Source organism: Durotheca rogersii (assembly GCF_024521655.1).
Source record: "Durotheca rogersii strain YMJ 92031201 chromosome Unknown GGS23scaffold_7, whole genome shotgun sequence".
NCBI lineage: Eukaryota > Fungi > Ascomycota > Sordariomycetes > Xylariales > Xylariaceae > Durotheca > Durotheca rogersii.
The window spans coordinates 1,236,424-1,259,883 of record NW_026251238.1 but is presented as its reverse complement, the minus strand read 5'-3'; the positions used below and the strand labels follow the sequence as shown (position 1 = coordinate 1,259,883).

Below are 23,460 nucleotides of genomic sequence, written 5' to 3'. Positions count from 1 at the left end.
GTATATAAAGTGGCATATAAAGTACATATATGGGTTGTAGTTTAGGCACATGAATCCTCATGTGGAGGTGCCAGCGACGCCCTCGAGAATGAACGTATGCTGCTGTTCTTCTCATCAAGCGAGTTTGTACGAAGGCAAGGAACAATGCTCCTAGCTATTGTGGAAATGTAGGCAAATGAATTTTTTTCACCTGCCTAACCACCGGGTCATAATTAAATTCTATTTTCGACCAGGATCCGAGTACAGATGGCAATCCTATCCGTGTTTAGGCACCTACGTAGGTTACATAAGTAGGCTTGTTAAGGAGGTAGGCCGGTATGTTTGTAGGGGGACAATTCTATGCTCTAGGCTCGGCAACTTTGCACAAGCAAGCCGCTCTCAGGTCAGGTAAACAGGCCAACAAAGGTTGGGTAACTTTGGGAAAATTATAAACACTCACGTAAGCTAACAGCGCAGCAGTGCATTTTAGCGACTACGACCGCGGATAGGAGGCATAGACTATACAGGTAGAGATATATATGCATTCTTACTGTGAAGCAATACCTATCTATCTGCCTACCTTAGGGCATGCCTAGTAATATACAGAAGGCGGCAGTAGTACCTAAGTATGTACAGGCTGCAAGGTGCATGGTAGACTAAGCTTAGGCGCATAAATGCGAAAGTACTTAATTCTCCCACCTACGGAGGTAATATACTTACTAAAGGCTACCTAATATTGCTAGATCAGACATTCCGCCCGCCGCCTATGTATAAACCGCAGTACCATCTGTACATTACAAAGTTGCATCTTAGGTGAACTACTGTTGTGGAAGTACTTAAGGCAGACATATTATCGAAAGAAAAAAAGACAGAGAGGAATTAATTAAAAGTACGTATGTATCCATAATTCATCCCCCTATAGTGTGGTGGTTTTGGAATTCAAAATACCTGCCTTTTAAGGTCATGTATACAGGTACCTTAACCTACCTGGTTAGGAGGTAGGTACCTGTTCACATCTAGTAGGTATCTCTATATCTAGTAGGCACCTCATTTAATGGATAAGGGAAGGGAGGAGAGATGAGTTAAATGACGAAGACTATTAAGTAGCGCTGTTAGGAATCGAACCTATCCTTCGTTAAGTAACCTACTGATCTAGGAGAAGGGTAAGGTAGGTACATCCACAAGTATGCATCCAGTTAGGAGTAGGTACCTAAGATGTAGGCATGTATGTACTTCGGTAGACAGCCTGGGGGATCTGGTTGTGGCGCAGCAAGTACCTGAAGAAGGATAAACAGGCTTGTACCCTCCGCCCTAAGGCTCGGGAGGTTAGGTACCTAGCCTAACACAATGGAGGCTGTAAAAAAGGCCGAAAGGGAAGAAAAAACCCTTAAAACGAGGCTGGTGGCGGCTGGCCTTCTTTGCGTTCTTTCCACTTTTCCCTCCTCCGCCAACCTACTCCAGATTTTCAGCCTCTCTCACCTTTTCTCTCCCCTTCCCTCCCAATCTGCACACAAACCGACCGTCGACCCTCCCCTCTACCCCATCCCGGTCCCTCAACCCCATATGATATTTCTCTACGCCTCGAGAGTCAACCACCTACTCCGTGCTCTCGTCGCATTCGTTCTCGACACCTACTCAGGTTTCCCCGCGCCGGAGCGCACCTCGTTCCGACACCATGTCTGAATTTCTAGGGTATGCATTTCCATTGTCGTCATGTCTGCCACCTCTGAGCTTTTAATCCATATCTGATGCTGACTTGGCGTCGCCCGCAGCTCCCGCATATCCCTCATCTCCAAGAGCGATATTCGGTACGTCGCCCACCGGTCTCCGAGTGGTCTACGTGGAGCGCTCCCCCCCTAACTCTCGGCTGTCAGGTATTCCGGTATCTTGCACGAGATCAATTCCGAAGAGTCGACCGTTTCCCTCGAGAATGTCAAATCTTTTGGCACCGAAGGACGAAAAGGCAACCCTGAGGAAGAGATATCACCTTCCGATCAGGTCTACGAGTATATCGTGTTCCGAGGTAGCGATGTGAAGGACTTGCGTATTGAGCAGCCCGCCCCCTCCAAGGAGAACCAGCCTAAGGTCCCAGATGACCCTGCCATTGTTGGGGTAAGTCAACCGTGCCTCGCCGCCTCCCCCTCTTCCGAGCCAGGTCCGATGTCTGTCATGATGAACCATCTCGGATGTTAAAAACAATATTGCACTGAATTGCGCAAACAATCTTCATGTTGATATTTCCGTTGCCTTCCTTCTGATCCATTCCGGCCCTTGGCACATTTCGAGCATGTCTTGTTACCGCATTACCATCAAACCATCGATGCTGACGATATTTCCATCGTGCGCAGGCTCGTGCCCGCCCCGCAGGCGCCCTCCCACCTGGTCCGGGCGCCAGCCAGGCTCCTGGCGCCCCAAACTTCAACCCGTATCAGCCAACGGCGTTCTACCCGCCACCTCCTCCTGGGCAGTGGGGACGCGGCGGTCCAGGTCCCGGCCCTGGCCCCGCGCAAGGCTTCAACGGAATGCCTTATCCTCCACCGCCCGGTTGGTTTCATCCTGCCCAAGGCTTCCCCCCTGGCGGCCCTCCTGGAGGTCCAGGTGGCCCAGGCCCGTGGAACAGCTTCGGATACCCACCCGGTCCGGGTCCCCAGGGGCACCCAGGTGTGCCGGGTCAGGGACTGAGGGGAGCACCGCAGCAAGACAACAAACCGGCTCCTATCGGTGCTGGTGCCGATAAAAGACTGGTTGGTGTTGCCCCCGCGGTTGAGTTGCCTAGGGATCCTAAGTCGCATGGACAGCATCCCGCGCAGCCTGCTCCCGCGGGTACTGCGCCGGCCCCTGTCGAGTCAAAGGCGAGCGCAGCAGAAGTCAAGGCTACCGCCGAGTCCCTCCCGAAGAACAACGGACCGCAATCTACGTTTTCGGAGACAAAGACTGGCCCGATCGGTTCTAGAAGTAACCGGATCACCCCTGCTGTGCCGACTCCCGCTGCGATCCTCTCGAAAGCGAGCTCGCAAACCCCTACTGCTCCTGCATCAGTGAAACCCTCGACCGACAACGGCAACGGACCTACAAGCGCGGGTAGTCTCAAAGATGCCACTCAAGCTGCGAAGGCCGCCGTTGCTGTGGCAATGGCGAAGCTCAATAATGCTCGCGCGACGGAGGCTCCCGCTCCTCCGACGGGGGGTAACGCAATGGATAATTTAACTAAGAAGGTGAACGAGATGCGAATGAATGCTGCTGCCAGGCCTACCTCGAATGGCCGAGGACGTGGCCGAGGCGCCCGTGGTGGTGGCCCGGGCAAGGTTGACGTCCCAAGCACCGATTTTGATTTCGAAGCCGGCAATGCGAAGTTCAACAAGCAAGATCTTGTGAAGGAGGCTATCGCAGGCTCGCCCCTTACCGATCCTTCGAACGGATCTTCGTCGGAGCATGCAACGGCCGATGATCCTACCGTGCCCCCTGCTTATAACAAGACGAAGTCATTCTTTGACAATATCTCTAGTGAAGCGAAGGATCGTGCGGAGAATGGCGGCCAGAAGCCGGGCGGACGTGAATGGCGCGGCGAAGAACAGCGCAAGAATATTGAGACTTTTGGTCAGGGCAGCGTTGACGGCGGTTACCGTGGTGGTTACCGCGGCCGGGGTCGCGGACGTGGCGCTCCCCGTGGCCGCGGATTCGTCCCCCGAGGACGAGGAAATATACGCGCCGGCCCGCAATCCGATAATCAACACGATCCAGTTGCCTAAACGTTTAGCGCGGGGACACGCGCTGTCGGCAGATCACCTCAGGTTATTTCGGGTGCTAAAATGACAGTGATTTGCGGCCTTATACGACCAGGCTCGACCTCATTTCACAGTGTATTAATAAGTCGACTTCACGATTCGGACTCGTTATTTCGTGCTCAGGAACGAGGTGGGTATGCAAGGGAGGTTTTGCCACACTTATGAACCAAGTAGGTGTATGTTTTCAATTGAGGCTCCAGCAACGGCGTCAGGACGGTCCGACAAGGGTGGTATAAGGAGTCATTCTGGCATTAGCATGACAAGCATGATCGGGCACGGATCAGTGGCTTTTTTGTTTTCGGCAACGAGACGGAAAGAGGCTCGTTCTGCCTCGAACGGAAGAGAACGGGGGGTAGGATTGAGACGATGTCAGCACCTCACCGCCTTGCTCTCTCGGCTTGCGCGCTGCGCATGAGCATGAGTGGAAGGAGGTAGAGGGACAAGCATCGGAAACCCCCCAGTAACCAATACAAAAGAACAAACGGGAAAGGTGGAACCGATATCCTGGGGAAAAGGGAACTGGTACATATTTCCGCACGGGTTTAATGCAGAGTCATGCCCGCCCACCTCTCTATAACATGCTTGATTGTGTGTATAGTGAATGTCTTTTCATGTATTTACGGCGGCGCAGTTAAAACTGTAGTAGCAAAGGGGTACAAGTCTATAGCATGAATGGATGCTTCGTATCAGGGCTGATTCAACAACACGCCTCTTATTTCTCCGCTTGCCAGGCCTAGATGATAGATCGATCGGCCCGAGCTCAGACTCGGGGATAGACGTCGCTAGGGAGCAACGGTAAGTAAAAACCGAAGTTCACAACGACGGCAGAGAAAAAAAAAGGGGCGGGGGAAGGGGGGCAATAAGAAGGGGAAACCTACGTCCTCCGGACAAGGGGCATCTGGGTGCGGACGCGGTGCCACTCGGCGAGGTCGATGTCGACGATGCCGAGCTGGCCGACGGCGCCGTCCTCGGCGTCGTACTCGGGGGGGGACTCGGGGTCGGCGTCGGCGTGGTGGTGGTCGTCGTCATCGCGGTTACCACTACCACCACCGGAGGAAGAAGGGCGGACGCCGCGGAGCTGGAGCAGGACGCGGCCCCAGGGGTCGACGACGAGGCTGCGGCCGTAGCTGACGCGGGGGCTGCGGCCGGGGTTGTGGCGGCCGACCTGGGCGGCGGCGACGACGTAGGACTGGGTCTCGACGGCGCGGGCGCGCAGCAGGACGGCCCAGTGGGCGCGGCCGGTGGGCACGGTGAAGGCGCTGGGGTAGAGGAGGACCTGGGCGGGGTCGCGGGCGCGCGAGGCCGCCAGGTGCAGCGCCGCCTCCGGGAAGCGCAGGTCGAAGCAGATGAGGCTGCCGAGGCGCCCGACGGGCGAGTCGAACGGCGCCGCGAAGGCCGCGCCCGCCTGCGTCGTCGCCGACTCGCGCAGCGCCGCGTCCGGGTAGTCGAACAGGTGCAGCTTGTCGTACGCCCCGGCCTCGAGCAGGCTGCCGTCGGGCCCGATGTAGATCGTGCGGTTGTAGAGCTTGGTGGTGGTTGGGGTCGAGGGCGGCGCGTCGCGCTCGGGCACCGGGACGGCGGGCAGGACGCGGCCGATGCTAGCAGAGGGCGAGGCGGCCGACGGCTGCACGGCCACCGGCACGTGGATCCCGACGTGCACGGCGAGCTTGTGCGCGGCGGCCGCCGACCGCAGACCCGCTACGAACGGCGACGTCGCTACCGGCTGCGCCAGCGCCACCGACTCCTGCGCCGACGTCGCGATGTAGTCCGAGGCCTCGGGCAGGAAGAGGATCTAAGCGGACGCAGGCCGCCCGGGTTAGCCCTGAAAGGGGGGGGGGTTGGTCACGTGGTGCAGGGGGCAGGTAAACCGAGATCACGACAGAGAGGAGCGGCGCGGCCTGGCCGCCCCCCTCTCCCCCCGCGCACGCACGCACCTTGGCGCCGGCGGCCGCGGCCTGGCCCACCAGCTTGACGCACTGCTCGAGGTTGTGCGCCATCGAGTTGCTCGAGCAGATCTGGCCCACCGCCTGCAGCATTTCGCCCGTCGCGAGGTCCCGTGGTCAGCGATGCGTTCGTTCGTTCGTCCGTCGGCACTTAATGCAGCGGGGTTATGGATTCCATCGCGGAGCACGGCGCTGGCTTCCCTGCCTCCCCCCTCCCCCCTCCTCCTCTCTTTTGCTGCCGTGCCCTTACTGCTGGCACGCGGGGCAGTTCAGGGCCTTACCGCTTTAGCCATCGCGAGCAGGTGGCGGACGGCGAGGAGGACACACGGCGGTCGGTGGCTCGTCTCGTCTCGGGAGGTAGTAATGCACAACAAGAACCGATGGCGAGACGTCCGTGGCGTCAGCCAACCGGTAGGTAGATGGTGGTTCTGTATCGGCCCGCGGTCGCGACAACCCGGGCAGAGGAGAGACCGAAGCCGAGCTGCTGATGAGACGACGAGACAGTGCCTAGTATCGATTTGACCACTCGGGGGATTTCTGACGTGATGGATAGCACCTTAGGTAATTATTGGGGTAGCGGGCAGGGGAGGTAGGTATACAACCTGCTATTGCCTTGGCTTACCTTATGAGTACTTCTTGGGTAACCCCCCTCCCCTACCCTCTCCGTCTACTCCGAAGTCCGATATTCGGCTCGGTAGACGGCTTTCGTCTGCCTCCTGGGTAGACAAGCCTGTTAGCTAGGCCGTGGTATCCGCGGGGACTGGGTGCCCCAGGTAGGTTCAGAGAGCGATTGGCAGGTATAGAGGTATGCATGTACTGCGGATAACGTAGGTCTTGGCGCGTAATGCTACTCGCCGTCGCCGACCTCTTCTTTATTGGCTTGATCTTTATTCACTCGCAAGTTGCTTGCGTCGGTCTAGATGCCACCCAGAAACGCTACCGAGTGCCCCCCCCCTTTTGCGCATGCTGACCACGATTCCCCAGAGCGGCTATCTAACCTAGTACGATTACTACCCCTTCAGACACGACAGGCCCCTGGTGGCTAGACCTCTCAGGACGAACGTACAGACGGGGAAAACCACCCCAATGCACACTTCTCGTTACCTCTCGTTACCTCCTGGCCATCTGCCCGTCTCTAGGGGAGGCGGGGAGGCGGGGAGGGGGAATGTTTAAGTTGGCTATGCCTCCTAATGTCCTCTGACGCAGAACGCCTGGCTAAACGTAGAAAATAGGGTTAGTCAATGCACATGGGCCGGGCAGTTAAACCAAGCTTCGCCCCAGGTTGCGGCTTGTACGCGCCCGCCCTCTTCTTCCGAGTTGAGCTGTGTCCTGATCATGTTGTACTTTCTGTTATAGCCTTCGTGGATTTGTCCATGAGACCGTATGCTTGCTGTAATGACTTGTGGTCGAAGCCGCGTTCTTCTAGGACCGCTACCCAATCCCGGAGCTGTATGTTCTTTCCCTTGTCCGAATCTTCGCGGAATTGTCCGATGTGCGTGACGCTGGCTTTCGTGAGCGGGCCACGGGTAGCTCGATTGCCGCCGCCAGCCGTAGAGCCAGGCGCGCCGGAAGCGCCGCCGCCCTGGGGCCTTGGTGTGCTTGCCCCGCCGGTGCCACCCGCGCTCGTCATCCATGAATATCTCTTCTTCTTCCCGCCTGCGAAGAGACCTAGCGTCTGGTTCACCGTAGTACTATTAGCTTCGGCGAGCTTGGCAGCTTTCTTGCTCTCCTTCTTAGTAGGCGCCTTAGATTCGCCCTGTTCTGCCGTCATAGATCCAGGAGTGCCCGGCGCAACAGACCCAGCGCGCGATCCGCCGTCGCCGCCCTCCTTGTCCTTCTCGGCAACTTTCTCCGCCCGCTTGAGTCGTTTTCGCAGCCGTCCCTCCTCCGCGTTTCGCGATGCCTTGTTGATGCTCAGCATGGCTTCCACCATGAAATTAGAAGCTGGGGCTTCCGAAACTGGCGTGGGGAGTCCGTTGCTGATGTCATCCGCCGAGCCTGGAAGTTCACATTAGCTATCCTCATCACAAAATGCGCGTTTAGGGCCGAGAAGTCCATACGTTTATGCGGATTCGCGCGGGGGCTAACCGCGCTCTCCGCACCCGTCCGCGGGCTCTGGCCTTCGGCTCCGCCTACTGGAGCCGGCTGCGGAGCGGCCGCATCGATCCATTCCTCCGGAACCACTCCGTGGGAACTCGTCTGCCGGATAGTGGCGACCTTGTTTGCGTCGCTAAGGAGCTCGCGCAAGCGCTGCTTCGTCCCTATCGAGAGCAGCGCGATTTGGTCGATCAGGAACGCATCCTTGGGCACGAACGAGCCAAGCGTCTGCACGATTCCGCCGTCAGGTCCCTTCTGGTATAAGACCTTGAGCTCAGGCTTGGGAAAGTCAGAAGGGTTGGCAAATCTTCCTATGTACTGGCTCTTTCCGTCTGGCTTCAGATCCAAGTTCAAGCCCAATCCGAATTTACTCGCAACCTCCTGCAGTCGCTTGTGCACTACGCCAGGCTCCAACAAGTGGTTCGCAACTTCGTGGCTCCTGCTTACAGCTAGTCGCTCAGCCGCCTCATTCCAGACCCGATCTGCAGTTTCTGCTGCGTGGTCTTCTTGGGTCTGAGCGTCCGTAGGCTGCGCGGGTTGGTTGGCTGGTCCGGCACCGTAGAAAGTATCCCGCTTGCCGGGACGATGGTGCGGAAAGCCACGGGATTCTATGTTGTTTAGGTACTCCGCCTCTTCGTCTAGATCGATGCCCGTACCCATGAGCATATCATCCATTTCATACGAGACGGTCTTGCTCGTGGTAGGTTTCGACCCTTGCTTCAGCGCGTCGCTCGAGGCCGCTGTCGGGTTCGTCGGAGGACCCATGCTGGTGATGGCTGGAGTCAGAGTCGGCAGTGCGGCAAAATCGGTGGTAATAGGAGCGAGCTCGGCGGTCGAGAAGATGGCGTGTGTAAAATTAGATGTAGTCGGCGTCGAGTTCCGGGGGGGCGCCTGAGTAGTGGTCGGCGAAGCTGATGGCATCGTCAGGGTATGCCCGACGGAGGTGGATCGGCCATTGATCTGCTGATATGGCGTGGCAGAGAGCGAGCTCGGAGGAGCCTGGGGATTCGTGGGTTGGCTGGGGGCCGGGGATTGCGCTGCGGGCGTGGTGGCCTGAGGGCTTGCCGCGTATGTCGGGTACGGAGAAGCTGGGTTGGAAGGAGGACCGGGAGACAACTTGGCTCTTTTGGTGGGAGGGAGTTGGTAAGTAGGAGTACCTGGAGAATGTTGCGGCGAGAACTGCCTCTGGGGTATGGGTGGTTGAGGATGCGACATGATGGAGAGAAGGTGGACGAGACTGTCGCGGGAATGCGCTTGGTTGGGTTTTGGTAAATTTTTTCCTCTCCTCTCGCGGATGGTTAGGTGTTCTAGGTCAGGCTTGGTGGAGAGAACAGGGCCGCGGTAGAGTCGGTTGGCAAGATGGGCCTAGGTTCGTCTAGCAGGCTGCTCCTTTCAGTACCCGGGCAGGCATAGAGCCTGTCACGCTGGACTTGATCACACCCATCCGACAGCGGGACAATGGAGAGGGCGACGCGATGGTTCCGGGAATGGCGTTGTTGAAGCGACTGGCGCGATGGGCGACGGGAGGCTCGTCGCTGGCGGGGCTGTCCCGGAGACGCCCTGCGCGATCGCGTTCTCGATTCAACAGCGACGTGGAGGGAGTGTGCGGATGTGCGGGTGTTTGCGTGGATGCTGGTGTGTGTAGGCGTACGTAGGCATGCGTAGGCGTGTGTATTCGCGATGGGGGAGGAGGTGAGGAAGTAGGTGGATGGAAGGGCGGATTGAAGGGTAGAAGGGTGAATGGACGGGTTGGGTCTATCTCAGAGTCCAGCGAGTTACAAGAAGAGCAGCTCCCTGCTCCTCGCCCCATTGGAAATCTTTCAGAAGTTGCACGGAGCGCACAGACCCCACAAATGTACACGCGCGTTTCCTCAGCTAAGTCATTTCCTTATTTCCTTAGGTAAGCCGTTCGACTTCCTCGCCCCTGCTCCTTCCCTCCCATTTCTGTTTGCCGCGACTTCTACCGTTGCCCGAGGTCGAGCTCGCGCTTGCTTGTCGGTCGGATCTGCCGCTTCTGCCTTCCCCTTAAGGCTGAACCTTAGATCGTGGGATTGATTTGGTTGTGTTGCGCGGGATAGGCAGGTACCTTGGATACCTACCAGTATGGGAGGCAAAGCTGGTCAGATTATGTACCTCCTAACCTGCCCTACCTTAGGTAGGTACTCAATGTACCTGCGTACCTACCTAGGTAGGTACCTACTTAGGTACCTAAGTAGCCTACAATTTTGGTCCGAAGGTTAGGGCAGGCACCTAACCTACAAATTAGGTAGGCACCTAAGCCTTGATGCTAAAGGTTAGGAGGTACCTCCCTCTCAGCCTCTCACGTGGAAAGCCGCGTCTTGGTTAGGGACGCAGCCTCAGGCAGGAAGGCAGACAGGCAGATAGCCTCCGTGCCAATCAGTCTTATGTACCGATGTATGTGGGTACCTCCAGATACCTTACCTGCTCGTACTGTCCGTGTTGCATAAAGCTGTGGTTCGCTTCCTTAGGTAATTATGTTGACTTCATGGCTGGTTCGGGATTATTTCGATGGCAGGCTGCTCGATTTTCCTCCCTAGCCTGCATCTGCATCTTCACTCACAATCGCACTGCACTCGGACCGCTGCAATCGATTTGCCCGCCCACGTTTTTGATACCGGCCGGCGCGAAATCTCGTTTCTGACATATTCCGCACGAAGGCTGCCACCCGATTTCATTCCGCCTTCAAGTGTTGAAAGATCCCGCCGCTGGAGGAATACTCACGCGTGCGCTTCGCATGCGACATTCCAGTCCTGACATGCCATCGATGACCTGACCCTAGCGAACTCAATACGCAGAAGCGATCCCCGTATATCGTATACATCCTGTCCTTTGCTGTGGTTTCTAAGAGCGGGCATAGGGAAGCATTCGTGCAGTACGATCGACCTCTGCCGTTTACATCGAACAGTGATCTATCACGCTTCTACGCCGCTACGCTTCCTGCGCGTCATCAATTGGGAGCCATGGCGTCCAAGCGCAAGGCGTCGGCCATGGCGGCTGCCGTCGATGAGGAACCCGTCGATCCGTCCGATGAGTTGATGTTCCTCTGCCTCGGCGGCGGAAACGAGGTCGGCAGGTCGTGCCATATTATCCAGTACAAAGGGAAAACCGTCATGGTAAGCCGGTGGTGGCCCCTCTATGTTCGGCAATGGGGTACGGCCTTGGCTGACAGACTCGGTGCAGCTTGACGCAGGCCAGCATCCAGCTTACGACGGCCTCGCTGCTCTCCCGTTCTTCGACGACTTCGACCTGAGCGCCGTCGACGTCCTCTTGATTAGCCAGTAAGCTAGTTCCTTCCGACCATCTCCCCCCTCTCCTGATGTCACGCAACTGTATATAGTCGAGGGCCTCCTGCCGGTTCATCTGCAGAAGTTGTCGTTGAGGGTTTTCTATCCTGATGTCACGCATGCGGACTCGCTAGAAGCTTGCCGCTCTACTCTCATGTACTCAGCTATCAAATACAAGACGTTGCTTCCTCGTTCTGCTGGTAGCCCTCCCCGCCTTGACTGTAGTAATGCTTGACGCGATAGCCATCTCGACCTACCCATCCCGGCGCCCCATATTCCATGTATGTTCCTAGGAGCACGCTGACATCTGGCCAAGCTTCCACATAGATCACGCCGCCTCTCTTCCCTATGTCCTAGCCAAGACCAACTTTAGAGGCAGGGTCTTCATGACCCATCCGACCAAGGCGATCTACAAATGGCTTATCCAGGATAGTGTTCGGGTCGGTAACACCTCTTCGAATCCTACGTCACAGCCTGTGTACACCGAACAGGACCACCTGAATACGTTCCCGCAGATCGAAGCCATCGATTACCACACTACGCATACCATATCTTCCATTCGGATCACGCCGTACCCCGCCGGTCACGTACTTGGTGCCGCCATGTTTCTGATAGAAATCGCAGGGCTGAACATCTTCTTCACCGGAGATTACTCCCGAGAACAGGATCGACATCTCGTCTCGGCCCAGGTTCCTAGGGGTGTCAAAATTGACGTTCTTATCACCGAGTCGACATATGGCGTATCGACACATGTTCCCAGACTAGAGAGGGAGCAGGCGCTCATGAAGTCCATCACCAACATCCTCAATCGAGGCGGTCGCGTCCTGATGCCTGTCTTCGCCTTGGGCAGGGCTCAGGAGCTGCTGCTGATTTTAGACGAGTACTGGGGCAAGCACACGGAGTACCAGAAAATACCCATATACTACGCCAGCAACCTAGCGCGGAAGTGCATGGTCGTGTACCAAACCTACGTCGGCGCTATGAACGAAAACATCAAGCGCCTATTCCGAGAGCGGATGGCCGAAGCCGAAAACACGGGGGACGGTGCGGGCAAGGGCGGCCCGTGGGATTTCAAATACATCCGATCGCTGAAGAATCTAGATAGGTTTGACGATGTCGGCGGGTGTGTGATGCTTGCTAGCCCGGGTATGCTGCAAAATGGTGTCAGCAGGGAACTGCTAGAGAGATGGGCACCGAACGAGAAGAACGGAGTGATCATCACTGGCTACAGCGTCGAGGGTACGATGGCTAAGCATATCGTCCAGGAGCCGGACCAGATCCAGGCCGTCATGTCGAGGAACGTCAACGCGGCCAGGCGAGCCCCTGGCGGCGATAACGAAAAGATCCTGATACCCCGAAGATGCAGCGTTGCCGAGTATTCTTTCGCGGCACACGTCGACGGCCAAGAAAACAAAGACTTCATCGAGGAGGTGGGAGCGCCTGTAGTGGTGAGTAGTAGCTCCTATGCGGCACGCCATAGCTCTGCTGATTTGGACAGATCTTGGTGCATGGTGAACAGCATAACATGATGCGGCTGAAATCCAAACTGCTCTCGCTGAACGCAGGAAAGACGGATAAAGTAAAAGTCTTCAGCCCTCGAAATTGCGAGGAGCTGCGGATCCCGTTCAAGACGGACAAGGTAGCCAAGGTAGTTGGCAAACTAGCCTCCGTGCCCCCTCCCAAGGAACTCAGGGGCCCCGACGACCAAACCACCAAGCTAGTCACGGGGGTCATAGTGCAGAACGATTTCAAGATGTCGCTCATGGACCCGGAAGACTTGCGGGAATACGCCGGCCTGACGACGTCGACGATCGCATGCCGACAGAGATTCATGCTCAGCGCTGCCGGTATCGACCTTATCAAATGGGGTCTCGAGGGCACCTTTGGCAGCATCGAAGAACTGCCGGAGACGAGGAACCGCGCAGAGAAGGTAGACGGCGAAGAAACGAACGGAAATGGCGAGAGCGCGGCGGCGGCCGAGGCCGACGAGGAAGTGCCTCGGCTGGTTGCGGCATACTTGGTGATGGGCTGCGTTACCGTGCGATATCGAAGCGACGGTGAAGTAGAACTGAGCTGGGAGGGAAACATGCTCAACGACGGCATCGCGGACGCCGTTATGGCCGTTCTGCTATCCGTCGAGACCAGCCCCGCGGCCGTGAAGCGTAAGCAAGCTCGCACCCTAATCCGTCTTCCCGAAGGTTGCTTATCCTTCTCGCTGACACACCCTCTCAGGTTCGGCAAGCAAGGATGCGCATTCTCACGAGCTGCCTAGCCGCAATCCTCACGCGAATCTGACGCCAGAGGAGCGGCTGGAACGGCTCTTCCTCTTCCTCGAGGCTCAATTCGGGGCCGAAAATGTGGCGCCGGTGGCGGTGCCTAAGCTGCCGCCCCTGACTAAGGACAAAAAGAAGCTTGGGAACGGCGACAGCGGCGGCGGCGACGACGCGGACTCGGACGCATCGATGGAGTTGTCGGACGACGACGAAGAGGAGGAGCGGCTACTGCAGCTGCGGCAGAAAACGGAGCTGGAACGGCTGCACAAGATGGGCATCCCGGTGCCGGGGGTGGTGATCAAAGTGGATAAGATGGTGGCTACGGTGTGGCTGGAGACGCTGGAGGTGGAATGCAACCAGAGGCTGTTCGCGGACAGGGTCAAGGCGGTGGTCGAGCGGGCGGTGGAGATCACAGCTCCGTTGTGGGGCTGAAACGATTCTCGGAAATAGGGACCACCGGCGGCATCCCACACGGGGCTCCCCGGTATTATAGATGTCTACCCAGCATCCGGTGGGCGCCAGCCACTTTGCTACTTTCTCGACCGTCCGAAGGGGCCGATGGCAAGGCAGCCCGGGGGCGGGGTGCTCGGAGTAGGGAGGGAGGAGAGAAGGGAAAGGCGGGCGAAGTTGCGATGCAGCCCACCCGATACCTCGGGCGTTCTTGCTAGGTACCTTGCCGTAGTAGAGCCTCACCGCAGCGACGGAAATGCACACAATTGGGAAACACAAGAATTCCCCGTACGGTTCGTCGATCTAACTACCATGTGCTACCTAGGGGCTGGTGGAGGCTCTTCGGAGGATAGGAATGACTTGCAGATCCACGGCTCTGGGACGGGTAAGGGTGTATGCAGGGCTACGGCGCAGCAACGTCCGTACGATCGGATATATGCCAGGTAGAGGGCTCACGACTCATAAGCGGCAGTAGTGGTATTCAGCGTTGGTGCCAGCAATGGTGGCGTAAGGTTGTGTCTTTTCCGACTTGATGTTTCTGCCGTCTAGTTAGCCGTCTGTCAAACAGCTTTTTTCTTTCACTATTGCGTAAATGCGTAAACGTGTACCTAGGTATGTAGGTAGGTAGGTAAATGACATGGTCGGTGAACAAAGGAAATTTGAGAGGCGCAGTAGATCAGGCACGCAAATGAAAATACCTATCTATTTCCCCTGGGCAGCCAACGGGTCTGCCTACTAACGTATTAGTAGATGGCATGAGTGGCAATGAGTATTGAGCTGGCGAGGCATACAACGCCTTGCACAGCCCTGTAGGGGCCCAGGTATAAGCCACAGCTGCTGTGTGGAGGGGATTGGCGTACCTAGGTACCTGTCCCCACCGCGGAAACATCGTGACAATTTAGGTAGGTACACTATCTGGTACCTGGCCACATCCTCTCCTCCCTAGACTGGACGTCACTAATAGGTACGATTACCACTTCGCCGTCCGCCCCAAGGAGGCGTATTCATCAAGCACGGGGGCAGAAGGAACGAGAGCAAGGCAGATCGACGGCCGAATTGATATGTCTATATAAATAAGACGTTAGTTGGTAGGTAGGTAGGTAGGTGTAATAGGTAGATACCCAGTCAGTTAAACTTCTTGTCGTCTGGATAGTCTGAAGTTCACCAAGACATCCAGCAAGCCCACCCACCAACGAACCAACGAACCCAAAGAGACGCTACGAAACCCATAAACTCGCACTTACGCGTCGCTCTGCTCGTTTTGCAAGGCACCTCGTCATCAACATAGTTACCGTTGTGCCGACCGGCTGTTTGCTACTCCCGACAACCGTCCGGGGTCTGCTTGTCAAACCCCTCCCCCCCTTTTCTCGGCCTGGCCTACACCGTCGGCGTGACGGGCCTAGATAGACACCACATCAACCTCAAGCTTCGCCCCTTCGCGTAGCAAACCGCGAGCTAAAGTGCCGGTTTTCCTGTGCGAGGACCAACGCTAGAAAGGGAAGGTAGAGCCGAAGACGACAAGTAGGTAACCGCCAAAATGCCCTTCATAAATGGCCCCAGTCCCTCCCCGTCTCCCTCGCCCGAGCTGGACACACACTACGGTCCTCCCCGCGCCACCATCAAGCCCCTCGGGTACGCGAGACGCCACAACCACGCCAGCTCCAGACACAATCGCCTCGCCGCCATGGGGAATCCCGACGACCGATACCACCAGCTATCACAACTCCACCTCGGCCCCGAGGCCCCCGCCGATGACGCCTCTTCTAACGTGAGCCGGTCGCCCTCGGATCGCATCTCGTCTTTCTTCCGCCGCGTCGGCGGCTCCTCTCAGAGCGCCGAATCGAAGCACCCCCAGCACCCCGCCTGGAGCAGTAGCTGGTGGTCGGCGAGTTTGCCCCCTCAGCCTCAGCCGCCGGCGCCGCGGTTCCCTCCGCCGTCCTACGAGGAGGCCACGACGGCCGCCCCGGCATCGCCCAGGCCGGTCAAGGACGACCAGTACGCGTTCCTGAGCGAGTTCAACACCATCTTCCTGATCGACGACTCGTACTCGATGAAGGGCGAGCGGTGGCGCGAGACGCAGCGCGCGATCGAGGCGGTGCTGCCGGTGTGCGTGGCGCACGACGCGGACGGGGTGGACGTGTACTTCCTGAACCACCGGACGGCGGACGGGGGGGACGCGGCGCGCGGGGCGGCGGCGACGGGGTACCGCAACGTGCGCAGCGCGGGGGAGGTGATGGCGCTGTTCGCGGGGGTGCGGCCGCGGCAGGCGACGCCGACGGGCACGCGGCTGGACGCGATCCTGCGGAGCTACCTGGGGCGGTACGAGGCGGCGGCGCGGGAGACGGGGGACGCGTACTGCCTGCGGCCGATCAACGTGATCGTGGTGACGGACGGCCAGCCGACGGACGAGCCGGGCGAGATCATCGCGCTGGCCGCGCGCCGGCTCGACGCCGCCGGCGCGCCCCCGCACCAGGTCGGCGTCCAGTTCTTCCAGGTCGGCGCCGACCCCGCCGCCACCGCCGCCCTCCGCGACCTCGACGACGACCTCTGCCGCCGCGAGGGCGTCCGCGACATGGTCGACACCGTCACCTTCGACGCCGCCCGCCGCCTCACCGGCCAGGGCATCCTCAAGGTCGTCCTCGGCGCCGTCAAGCGCAAGCTCGACCGCGTCGACCTCGCCACCCGCGAACGCAGCGGAAGCGCCAGCGCCAGCGACAGTGCCAACGGTACCTCCCGACGGCAGTCGAGGGGAGGTTGATCCATCTCAAAATGCCCTCCCTAGCTAAGATTACGATTTTCCTTTTTTTTTTCTTTTAGATATTTATTACCGGGCTGGTTTAGAGACCAGGAACTGGGGAACTATGGATGGGGGGCATGACATAGTATCCAGGGGTAGGCATACTGGCTCGGAAGGCTCGCCGGGGTCGAGCTCCGGCTTCATCGCCAGGCGCGTTTTCATCTCCTCTCACATCGGGATTCTGAGTCCCCGGCCTCCGCGAGGTTCTCCCGCGGGCTTATACGGGACCCTGTTACTAGATTCGGGCGTGGACCGTAGCCTACACATGGCAACAGTAGGAGTTACACAAGGGCTCGCGCCCCTAAAAGCAGTGTTCGCGTCTCTCCATTCCAAAATTGTACTTGGCTCATAAATAACTGCTTGCGTGCTCGGGCAGGCAATTCGTGGTATACTTGCTACCGCCTCAGAAATTATCGTGCTCTACGTTTCCCGTAGGTATAGGTATGTAAAGTGACGACCAACTCTCAAACAAATACTACTAACACTTTCGGCCACACGATCAGTTTATTAATTTAATATATCAGGATCTCAAGCGTTTCTTATGTGTTACCACCGGGGCCTCCCACGCTCCTAGGTATCCATCCTCCGTCTCATACCCATCTCCGATTATCACACCCTACGATACCATGCTATGCCTACATGCCAACCCTACCTACCATGTAGCTCATTCCCGGCCGCCCTCACACCCTGTCCTCACCTGATCTCTTTAAGGGTAGGTACTCGTTTTTTAAAGGCCCTCTTTAAAGATATTCGTTTTCCAGGGGCCTTTTTTTTTAGGGTACTACGTAGATCGGGAGAGCTACGTAGGAACTGAGGTTGCTCTGCAGTGGGAGCAACGGAAGGTGGGAAGAAGAGGATGAATTGACTGACTAGCTAACTAGGAAGGAAATGAACAGAGGAGATGCGAGCTACCTATATATATACAATAGTAAGCCCGGAGCTAGGTTAGGTAAGCGAGCAACCAGAGAAGAAGTAGAGAGCTATGTATAGGTGGCTCTCTACGTGACATAGGGGTATTCTTTTTCCGAGGCCCCCTTTGGAGGTATTCGTTTTCCAAGGTCCCCTTTGGGGGTACTCCTTTTCCAAAGGCCCCACGGGAGACCTTTCGCTACAGGCACAGCAAGCATCAGACACGCCATCCAGAGCGCACAGCCCTTGGTGGCTATTCTTTTGTCTGCCTCCTTATGGCGCGGTTAGGTTTTACCGTCCGTCTGCACAGGGCAAAAGAGTTCCGGAAGTCGGGGGGCACTTGGAACCTAGGACACCGTTGCTAGCTACGCCCAAGGGTTCCTCGCCTGCACCTCCTACGTGCACATTCAGCAGCTTAGACAATCACGAAGAGAAGGAGGACAAAGAACGAGAAACCATTACTGCAATTAGACGACTAGAGCCACCGTGAACTACCTAAATCTGCGCATCGAGACCGCACAGCCATCCGGGCAGGTGTACCGGAATGTCCGGGGCAGGGGGGCGGCACGAGGACCGCGAGGACACGCCAGCGGACTCCGCGGATGCTTTGCCAGCTAGACCAGAGACTCCTGCGTATCCCGCGTTCCTGGCTGCCCGCCCTCCCACCACGCAGGCGTGGGCAGACCAATCGTCGCATTCCAACCCCCCCATGGCCTCAGCTCAAGGCGAGCCGGAGCGCCGCCCTCTCTGAGGTCCCTCCTGAAACAGAAGGGGGGGGGGAACCGAAAATGCGTAGAATGAGAGAACAAAAGAGAAAAAAAGGAAGAAAAGCGGACTCAAGTGAAAAAAGCCCACTCGTAAGCGTCGACCAAACGTTCCCCTCTCTTAGTCTGCCCATTCTGTCCCTAATCCCCTCGGAGCACAAGTTGTGCCTGCGAGACCGCGTAGCTGATAGCGTATTTACGCGGTCGAGGTATCCGGGAAGGAATTAAGAGAGGGGATTAGGAATAATGGACAGGGCAAGCAGGTGGAGGGTGTTGGGGGGGGGGGGGGGGAGAACGAAGAGGAAAAGCCGACACCAGACACTACCGAAGTTATGTGTATGGGGTGAGAGTTTCCCCCCTAGTTGAGTAGAGGTGAATACTTTTGATATGCCAGAGCTTGCCGAATTTTCCGGAATCTTGCTTTTCTCTTCTGCCCTTCTGCTGGCGTCCCCCGGTGTAGTAGGGGTGATGGCACATATTCTCTCCATCGACAATACTCCCAAATAGGAAGACGATGGATTTAGGTCGGAGTAGGATGTCAAGATTCGGCTGTGCAAAGTGTGTATCGTAGGCGTCAAGTCGACAAGCGCCTGTGGGAACATCCCGTATGTCCTCGGGGGTATGTGTGTGTTTGTGTAGACTTACTGTGTGTCCGCACCGTCCATATCGTGGCAGTCGTGGTCTCGTTCATTACTCTCTCCGCGAGATTTCATGTCGTTCTACGACAATCCTGGGTATCTTGTGACCAATCTCAATGCCGAAATAGAAGAAAGAAAGAAGGGAAAAGGAGATAGAATATCGAAGGAATGGATGACCAAGGCTGAAATATACTAAAGGGGGTGAGAAAGGAAGATGGGAAGTATGTATGTATGCCCTGGTTAGCTGAACACTCCTGTATCGTTGTTGTAAACCCCCTCCAAAGGGGTTGCTGTACGCCCAAGTACATATCGCGCGCCCGGACGAGAGGTTCCGAACCCCGTCTATTTCATGACTAGGACGCCGGCCTTCCGAAGGGAATGGCACCGGAGCTCTCCTGTCTTGCTCTCGTCGCGCAAGGTCAGGAGCGGAAATATAACGAAGCAGACCCTATATTGGGAGTACTGCAGCTCCTCGGGCGTGAAGGCGAACTGGCAACCGTTGAGGGCGTCCATGGTGCCGTAGGAAAACTTCGACGCGCATTCGGGGAAGGTGTAGTGGAGTGTCATCCCCGAGATCCAGATGTGCGTGCTGATGTCCCACGTAACCGACGTTACGACGCGTAACGACTCAAGGGCCTCGTCGTCGCCGGCGGAAGAAGACCGCAGCGGCTGCATCATAGTGGATAGCATCTGCGCGTGGCGCTCAATGGTATCGTTGCGGAACTTGTCCATCCTAGGATCCTTTAGCGCGTGATAAATGATCCTGGAGTGTTCCGCTATAATCCTCTGGCGGGCGCTGGCCGACGTCCGAAAGCCGGGCACTGCGGATGGAGTCGTTAGCACGCGTTCGACCTATAAGTTCACTTGTTGACCCCGTATAAAGCTGAGCAGCGGACAGGGAGAGAGAGTGGGGGGGGGGAGTTGTGACGCGGAAACTCACTATTGAAGGTAGCAATCTTATCCTGCAGAGCTGACAAGTGTTTGTCCATCTCAGGTGAGAAGCCCAAGAAGACCTGGGGCGAGATCAGCTTTTTAAAGAGGTAATCTACGATCATACGCATCACGATGTACGGTCGATACGCCTCAACTCCCAGGAGATATTTGAGATGCTTCGAGCTTAAAGCAGGGTCCTTGTAGACGAGATTAGTTAGATACTGCCAAGTATTCGACTCTTTAACCGGCAGGATGTCGTTAGCAATCTTGGGTGGATCGTCTCGCCTCGAGTGATAATTTACGATGTAGCCTTTGGCGAGGCCGTAGAGATGCTCGATAGCGCCGTCGATGTCATCCGCCTCCCATACCTCCTTCTTCCGGTTGATCGACGATTTCTGGCTTACACCTGTGGCAGTTTGAGGCGAACCCTGCGAGATCGAGGGAATATTCCCAAAGGATTCCCGGCCATGCGTCGTTAGGGGGGTGCGCTGGAGGGCGTTTTGACGATTTCCCGTAGGGGTGTATTCTAGAGCCTTTTGGTGGTATACTTGATCATTGGCTCGGAGGCCAGCCGAAACCTGCTGTGCCTTACTACTGCCCACATTCGCATGACTTTGGTCTCCCAAATCAGCCTTGACAGCGTTTGAGACAGGCCTCACAGGTGTTACTGGTTGATTATCCTGTGCCTTAGCCGGGTTCAGTGTCCAACTAGTGGCCTTAGGGTTAGGTGCAAGAGAAGGCGGCTTAGCCTGTATCTCGTTATCCTTAATACCATGTGTAGTCTTCAGTCTCTCTAGGAGGTATGCCGCGGTCTCCGGGTCTAATCTGCTTTTGCTAACTTCTTCTTCGGATAGCGCCGAAGTAATTGATGGGATGCTATTTGCTGTGAACGATTCCGGGATCGATGGTGACGGGAATTCCGGCGCAGCCACGAAGTCGTCATCCCAGGACACACCTGCCTTCGCTGCTAACTCCTGATTCTTGTCTCGGAGCTGCTTTATCTCGTTCTCAAGTAACTGTTAATAAACATTAATTAGTTTACTAGAGTATTGCGATAATCGTGCCATTGGAACTTACTATAACTTGCGCAATACGGTGTCGATCCTGTTGTTGCCATTGAGTAGCTGCCTTCTTGTGTTCATCATATAGCAATTTTATTCTCTGCTTCATATCCTCTACCTCCTTCTTTGCGAGTTGTAGTTCGTTCCTTACGTCCTTTTCGCGTTCAATCAAAGACTTTAAGGATTCTTTGGCTGTGTTCTCGTTATGTACCGCCTGGCGAACTCTTTCATGATCGCCTTGGCGTTGGCTCCCAGCCACGTGGTATTCTTGACTCAGGCTATGAATGGTTGAGTTAATTAATTGACCGATGTCCTGTAGGAGTTGTTGGTTCTGCGTGGCAACATCGCCTGGCACGCCTGGAGAGGAGCGTATAAACTGGCCTGCAGTAAGAAGCCTTGCATGCACAAGACGGCTCATTTGCATGACATACTGCAGCCTGTGGTTAGCATCTCGGATATCTCGAGGGAATATTAGGTCAAGAGAAGTCTACCTCGGAAGCGTGGAAAGGGCTGCGGTTAGCAGTGCTCCAGCTAGAAGATCCTGCAGAGTCGCTGCTTGAAAAGGAATCTCCACGATATCTGAATTCCTCAGAGTTTCCTTGTGGTGCACATTGGCCAGGCCTATTCCCGCGGCTAAAGTTGGCTGGACGAACTGACTGGGGCACTGCCGGACCTCGACCTGGAGGGCCCGTAGGCATCAGAAAGGCATTAGAGGCAGCTATGAGCTTTTTCTCGCCATCTGAACAGTCATCCACATCCTCCGTTTTCTTAGACTTGGTGGCTTGGGAGGAACCCGTGAGGGCCTGTGGGCTACCACCTGGATCCATTCTGAATACAGGGTCAGTTGGATTTGCCATGACGAATAAAAATTCGCCAGGAATGAGGGGGGGATGCAGAAATGGTGAGAGAAAGAGGGCGCCTGTTTCCTATTGAACGTCCACGGCGCCTCCAGAACAATAAAAACCAGATGGAATGGTTATGGTGATAGAAGGAGCCAGGTATCCGGAGGGTGGCGAACAATGGATGAAAGCAGGGCCGCGGCTCGGGAGGGATGCTTGTTGATGATCCAACACGCGTTGAAATGAAATGGAAAGGCCTCTGTTAATATTAGGGATGTAAGGGCATCAACATCAGTCAAGTGGGCGCCGGCGTGAAAACGGACCGTTATCCAGCTTGGTGTGTGTGAACGCCGCTGGGGGAGTCTGAGGGGGTGCGGCAGAAGGAGATGAGGTAGAGGAGAGAACGAAGAAGAAGCGTCTCGGCGTTCTCTGTCCTTCTGTAGGCTTCGGAAACTCGGTGGTGTCCAGAGGAGGAGCTTCCCTGGACGAAGCCGAGCGAGGAAGGTGCTTCAATAGAGGCACAGTATGGATTTGACGGCACCGTCAGTCCTGTCTCTTCATGTTCGCCGTCGCCTTTAGGACGTGGTTGCTGGAGCAAACAATCCGTTCGCCGGCACCTGAGGAGAAGCCATCGTCCCATGTGACCGCCCAATGAGGATGTGCCGGTTAGCAAACCTATATATCCACTCTCCTATGCCGTAGGTCAGTGTTGGAAACCTGACATATCTATATGCCCTCCTTTGGGGATTTAGAGGTGTCACTCATGGAACATGCCTGCGTGGCTGCAAAGGGTTTCAATGCTAACACCAACCAGGAATGAAGGCCACTGGGCTTTCGGGGGCAAATACTAACAAATCGAAATACATTAAGAAAGCATGGAGAGAAAAGGAAATCTCATAGCAAACAGAGAACGGGAAAGCAGGTCGCTTACTAGTTGCCTCCAGGATTTGGGTCTATCATCTCCTTTGCAGCTAGCAGGCCACTGAACCACCAGTTTGTCACGGAATTGTGCGTGGCAATCAAAGTACAGCCCTCACTACGAATTCAGCGTAAGTGTCGGCTTGGTCCTAGTTACAAAAGAGGGGCCCTGTATCAGATACCGTAGTCTGGTGATGAGATCTCGGGAGTAGGCTAGGCAGAAACTAGCTGGGGAAGTACGGAGGTTAGAGGCTTTAGATAGCGGTCCCAATTTCACGGTAGCAGAGCCTTGCTGTGGTGTTGGACGCAGATTGACGGCGGGCATAAGCACAAAGGCGTTTACCGGGATTGAGGATTGACCACGGATGATAACTAACAAGGCACCAAATGAATCTGAACACACAGGAGACAAGTGAACGTGGCCAGTTGTGAGTTCACAGAGTAGTCTCATGGCCTCAAAGAAGGGAAGAAGTAGCCGCGGGCTCTTTAATCTATGCCAATAGTATCGCAACATCGAATAGTTATAGGAATAGTTTATTATGATACGCCAACCGCAAAAGCTAAAAGACGAGCGTAGGAACTCTGGAAACATGACCAGGGGGTCTCATAATGAAATTAAACTAAGAGGACATTTTATATTTATTAACTCCATTGCAGCTGTGCTCATTATAGAACCTCAATAGACCAGGAGACTCTTTATTGCTTTGTCAATACTAGAATACTGGTAACAAACCGTATAGGCTGCTAGAATATTATGAGTAACATCCTT

General features: G+C 56.0%; 6 protein-coding genes across 6 annotated transcripts; 3 read left to right on the top strand and 3 right to left on the bottom strand.

Moving 5' to 3' along the window:
- Nucleotides 1-1,416: 1,416 nt before the first annotated feature.
- GGS23DRAFT_494887 (Scd6-like Sm domain-containing protein) lies at nucleotides 1,417-3,814 on the top strand. Its single transcript, XM_051514427.1, has 4 exons — nucleotides 1,417-1,671; nucleotides 1,752-1,787; nucleotides 1,854-2,091; nucleotides 2,328-3,814. The coding sequence occupies exons 1-4, from the start codon at nucleotides 1,655-1,657 to the stop codon at nucleotides 3,726-3,728; spliced, it is 1,692 nt and encodes a 563-aa protein (XP_051373051.1). The 5' UTR covers nucleotides 1,417-1,654; the 3' UTR covers nucleotides 3,729-3,814.
- Nucleotides 3,815-4,524: 710 nt separating this feature from the next.
- On the bottom strand, nucleotides 4,525-5,800 carry GGS23DRAFT_595973 (carbon-nitrogen hydrolase; the record flags this gene model as incomplete). Its single annotated transcript, XM_051518407.1, has 3 exons — nucleotides 4,525-4,546; nucleotides 4,643-5,556; nucleotides 5,699-5,800. The coding sequence occupies 3 exons, from the start codon at nucleotides 5,798-5,800 to the stop codon at nucleotides 4,525-4,527; spliced, it is 1,038 nt and encodes a 345-aa protein (XP_051373050.1).
- Nucleotides 5,801-6,456: 656 nt separating this feature from the next.
- GGS23DRAFT_563924 (uncharacterized protein) lies at nucleotides 6,457-9,750 on the bottom strand. Its single transcript, XM_051516115.1, has 2 exons — nucleotides 7,768-9,750; nucleotides 6,457-7,705 (listed from the first exon to the last, which is right to left on the bottom strand). Exons 1-2 carry the CDS (start codon nucleotides 9,017-9,019, stop codon nucleotides 7,041-7,043), a joined length of 1,917 nt encoding a protein of 638 aa, XP_051373049.1. The 5' UTR covers nucleotides 9,020-9,750; the 3' UTR covers nucleotides 6,457-7,040.
- Nucleotides 9,751-10,785: 1,035 nt separating this feature from the next.
- Nucleotides 10,786-13,814, top strand: GGS23DRAFT_595971 (beta-lactamase-like protein; the record flags this gene model as incomplete). The annotated part of the gene is made up of 5 exons (XM_051518406.1): nucleotides 10,786-10,938; nucleotides 11,006-11,103; nucleotides 11,426-12,557; nucleotides 12,608-13,271; nucleotides 13,342-13,814. The coding sequence occupies 5 exons, from the start codon at nucleotides 10,786-10,788 to the stop codon at nucleotides 13,812-13,814; spliced, it is 2,520 nt and encodes an 839-aa protein (XP_051373048.1).
- A 1,154-nt stretch (nucleotides 13,815-14,968) lies between these two features.
- GGS23DRAFT_494788 (uncharacterized protein) lies at nucleotides 14,969-17,085 on the top strand. Its single transcript, XM_051514426.1, has one exon. It carries the CDS (start codon nucleotides 15,370-15,372, stop codon nucleotides 16,588-16,590), a length of 1,221 nt encoding a protein of 406 aa, XP_051373047.1. The 5' UTR covers nucleotides 14,969-15,369; the 3' UTR covers nucleotides 16,591-17,085.
- A 2,026-nt stretch (nucleotides 17,086-19,111) lies between these two features.
- GGS23DRAFT_620126 (uncharacterized protein) lies at nucleotides 19,112-21,791 on the bottom strand (the record flags this gene model as incomplete). The annotated part of the gene is made up of 6 exons (XM_051521075.1): nucleotides 19,112-19,761; nucleotides 19,881-20,889; nucleotides 20,951-21,212; nucleotides 21,366-21,371; nucleotides 21,426-21,613; nucleotides 21,690-21,791. 6 exons carry the CDS (start codon nucleotides 21,789-21,791, stop codon nucleotides 19,283-19,285), a joined length of 2,046 nt encoding a protein of 681 aa, XP_051373046.1. The 3' UTR covers nucleotides 19,112-19,282.
- Between the last annotated feature and the right edge of the window lie 1,669 nt (nucleotides 21,792-23,460).